This window comes from Oratosquilla oratoria, chromosome 33 (genome assembly GCF_046742065.1).
Source record: "Oratosquilla oratoria isolate Oo_2021 chromosome 33, ASM4674206v1, whole genome shotgun sequence".
Classification (NCBI taxonomy): domain Eukaryota; kingdom Metazoa; phylum Arthropoda; class Malacostraca; order Stomatopoda; family Squillidae; genus Oratosquilla; species Oratosquilla oratoria.
In genome coordinates this window covers 27955541-27958040 of record NC_134809.1, presented here as the reverse complement: position 1 = coordinate 27958040, position 2500 = coordinate 27955541, and the positions used below count along the sequence as shown (strand labels likewise).

The 2500-nt window shown below is 41.2% G+C and overlaps 1 protein-coding gene across 3 annotated transcripts in view; it reads left to right on the top strand.

Annotated features, from left to right (window-relative positions):
* The window catches only part of LOC143017817 (Kv channel-interacting protein 4-like), a 312910-nt gene that overhangs the window by 20566 nt on the left and 289844 nt on the right, over positions 1 to 2500 (top strand). For 2 of the 3 annotated variants that reach the window (XM_076172718.1, XM_076172719.1), the window contains exon 2: positions 1186 to 1845. In XM_076172718.1, coding sequence (XP_076028833.1) covers positions 1788 to 1845 — 58 coding nt within the window. In that variant the 5' untranslated portion in view covers positions 1186 to 1787. The remainder of the gene's footprint in view (positions 1 to 1185; positions 1846 to 2500) is intronic. The other variant, XM_076172720.1, reaches the window with a different exon arrangement.

Sequence of the window (2500 nt, the reverse complement as noted above, 5' to 3'; positions counted from 1 at the left end):
GGTGGAGGAGGGAGAACGAGAGGAGGAGGAGGAGGAAGAGAAGGAGGAGGAGGAAGAGGAGGAGGAGGAGGAGAGTGAATAAAAAGGAACAGGAGGGGGACTAGAAGAAAAGGAGGAGGAGGAATAGGAGGAGGAGGAGCTATAAGAGGAGGAGGTAGGGTAAGGTAAGGTAAAGAGTTAAGGCTGAGGTAGAGGAGAGGGAACGAAAAGGAAGAGGAGGGGGAAGAGAAGAAAAGGAGGAGGAGGAGGAGGAGGAGGAGGATGAAGAGGAGGAGGAGGAGCTATAAGAAGAGGAGGTAGGGTAAGGTTAGGTAAAGAGTTAAGCTTGTGGTAGCGCACACTCTTCCTAAAAGAATATCGTAAATAATGTTTAGCTCTTCTTCCTTCCCCCTCATCCCTTCGCCCCTTTTTTTCCAAAACCTTTTTCTTCTCGGTAGATGCGTAGCTCGAAGTGTCTTAAGATTAGTTCAGAAGAGTTGAGACAGGTACAAAGTATAGAGCTCTGAGTGTACGCCCACACCCACACCACACTCACACCCACACGCAGCTGACAACAGCAGAACCAGCACTAGATTTATGGAGCAATTGTTGTAGGAAATCTGGATCAGTTGGGGCTATTCTTAACTGTTGTTTGTGGTTTTGGGGGAATTGGTGTGTTTGTGTTTGGAGTTATTAGTGGGTCGAATGGTTTCCCCTGTTGTTAGTAAATTAGACTCTGCCCAGAATGAGCTAGTTTCTTTTCACACATAGGGGCTATAGATCCCTTGTATGAAATAAAATTGCGTCGACACTAAAGCATAAATATACAGGGTGTACCCACAAGAGTACTCACTAATGTACTGACTCAGTGAGTACACGTTTTGGAATACCCTGTACTTGCGTATTTGTATATATAAAAATGTACATCTACATACAAACAAACATAACATATATGCATATGTATGTATAAACATGCAGTGTCCCAAAAATGTGCTCTCCTTTGAAACTACATTTACGAATATTTTGTGAGTACTTTTTTATACACCCTGTAGTATAGCGACAATAAATAGGGTCCTTTTTCTAGATTGCATCTTCTAGGTTTTCCTAGAAAGATCTTGAGGTGAAGCAAATTGCCTCACCTTACAAAGGTCAAACGAAACTGAAAAAGGTAGTTTGAAATGTGTAAAAATTTTCCATTTTCCCTAGGCATTTGTTGACATTCAAATCGCAAAGTAAAAGATAAACAAATAAATGAATACACAAACAAGCAGTGTACCTGAGGTAGCAAACCATCACTAAATAAAATGAATATTTTGCTAAAATGTTTAGTTCGATATTTTTAGATACTTATTTAGAAGAAGAATAACAAAGAACATAGAACATTTCTTGGTGATAGAACAAAAATAGAAAATCTCTTAACTGAACTTAAACGTGGCTTATTATATATTAGTGAAACATATTTTCACTTCGTGTAATGTGAAAAAAGTGGCAACTCATCTTATTTCAGTGACGAAACAATAAGAAACAAGACGAAATATTAAGAAACAGCAATACGTGACACCCGATCAGCTGATTGGTGGATGACGTCACGGAAGCATTGAGTATCCCTACAGGGCGGCATACTCAGCCCCGCAACAAGGTAGTGACACCAACACTAAGTGGCCGTGTAGGCGTTCGCGCATGCGTGTGATTGCGTGTGACCTTTGAAAAAGGACGGGAAGGGCGTGACCCTTTGAGTCCCACTCTTGTTCTCTCAAGTTCAGCGTAGTTAGCTCAAGGAAGAGCGTCAAAGGTTAACCTCAGACGCGATGGCCAAGTTCCTGCGGAGAAGCCTTAAACGGAAGAAAGGTACAGTTCGCTTTTTCTGTAAGTCTCATCTTCTACTTTTGTCTTTTTTAGACTGTTAAGCGGAACTGCTTCTGTTTGAGGGGTCTTGCTTCAGGCTGGGTGCTGCCTGTTCTGCCTTTAATGCTTTTGGGTGTGTGGCTGGGGTGTGGGTAGGTCTTACTGTGGGTTGCTAAATGTTCTGCTTAACGTTTTGGGGATCTTTAAGTATCCTTTTTTTTGGGGGGGTGGGGGTGAAGGGGGCTTCCTGAAGGGTGCTCCATGTTCTGCCTAATGCTTTTATAAGGGAGGGGGTCTTTCTGTGGGGCGCTATCTATTCTGCCGATTGCTGCTTATGGTTCCATTATGCCTGATCACACTTGCTCCTTGTTACGCTTGCATGTACAAAGAATTGCGTAGTTCTTAGTTTTGTGTAAAAAGTTCATGAGTGTACCAACAATAATAGATAATTATGTATTCGTTTAAGATAAGCTAGAGCACAGTATTGTTAACGCCATTTTTCTGTAAGGCCAGTGTTTCGTCAAAATACATCGTTTCCCTTCATAGGTGCGTCAAAGGGTATCAAGTCATCACTACTAATAAGAAAACGGCGCTATTTTTTGTCTTGGTAATGAAATTGACGTTAGTTTTATTTTCTATTTCTCTTTTATTTATTTTTTGTTTTTACTAGTTTATT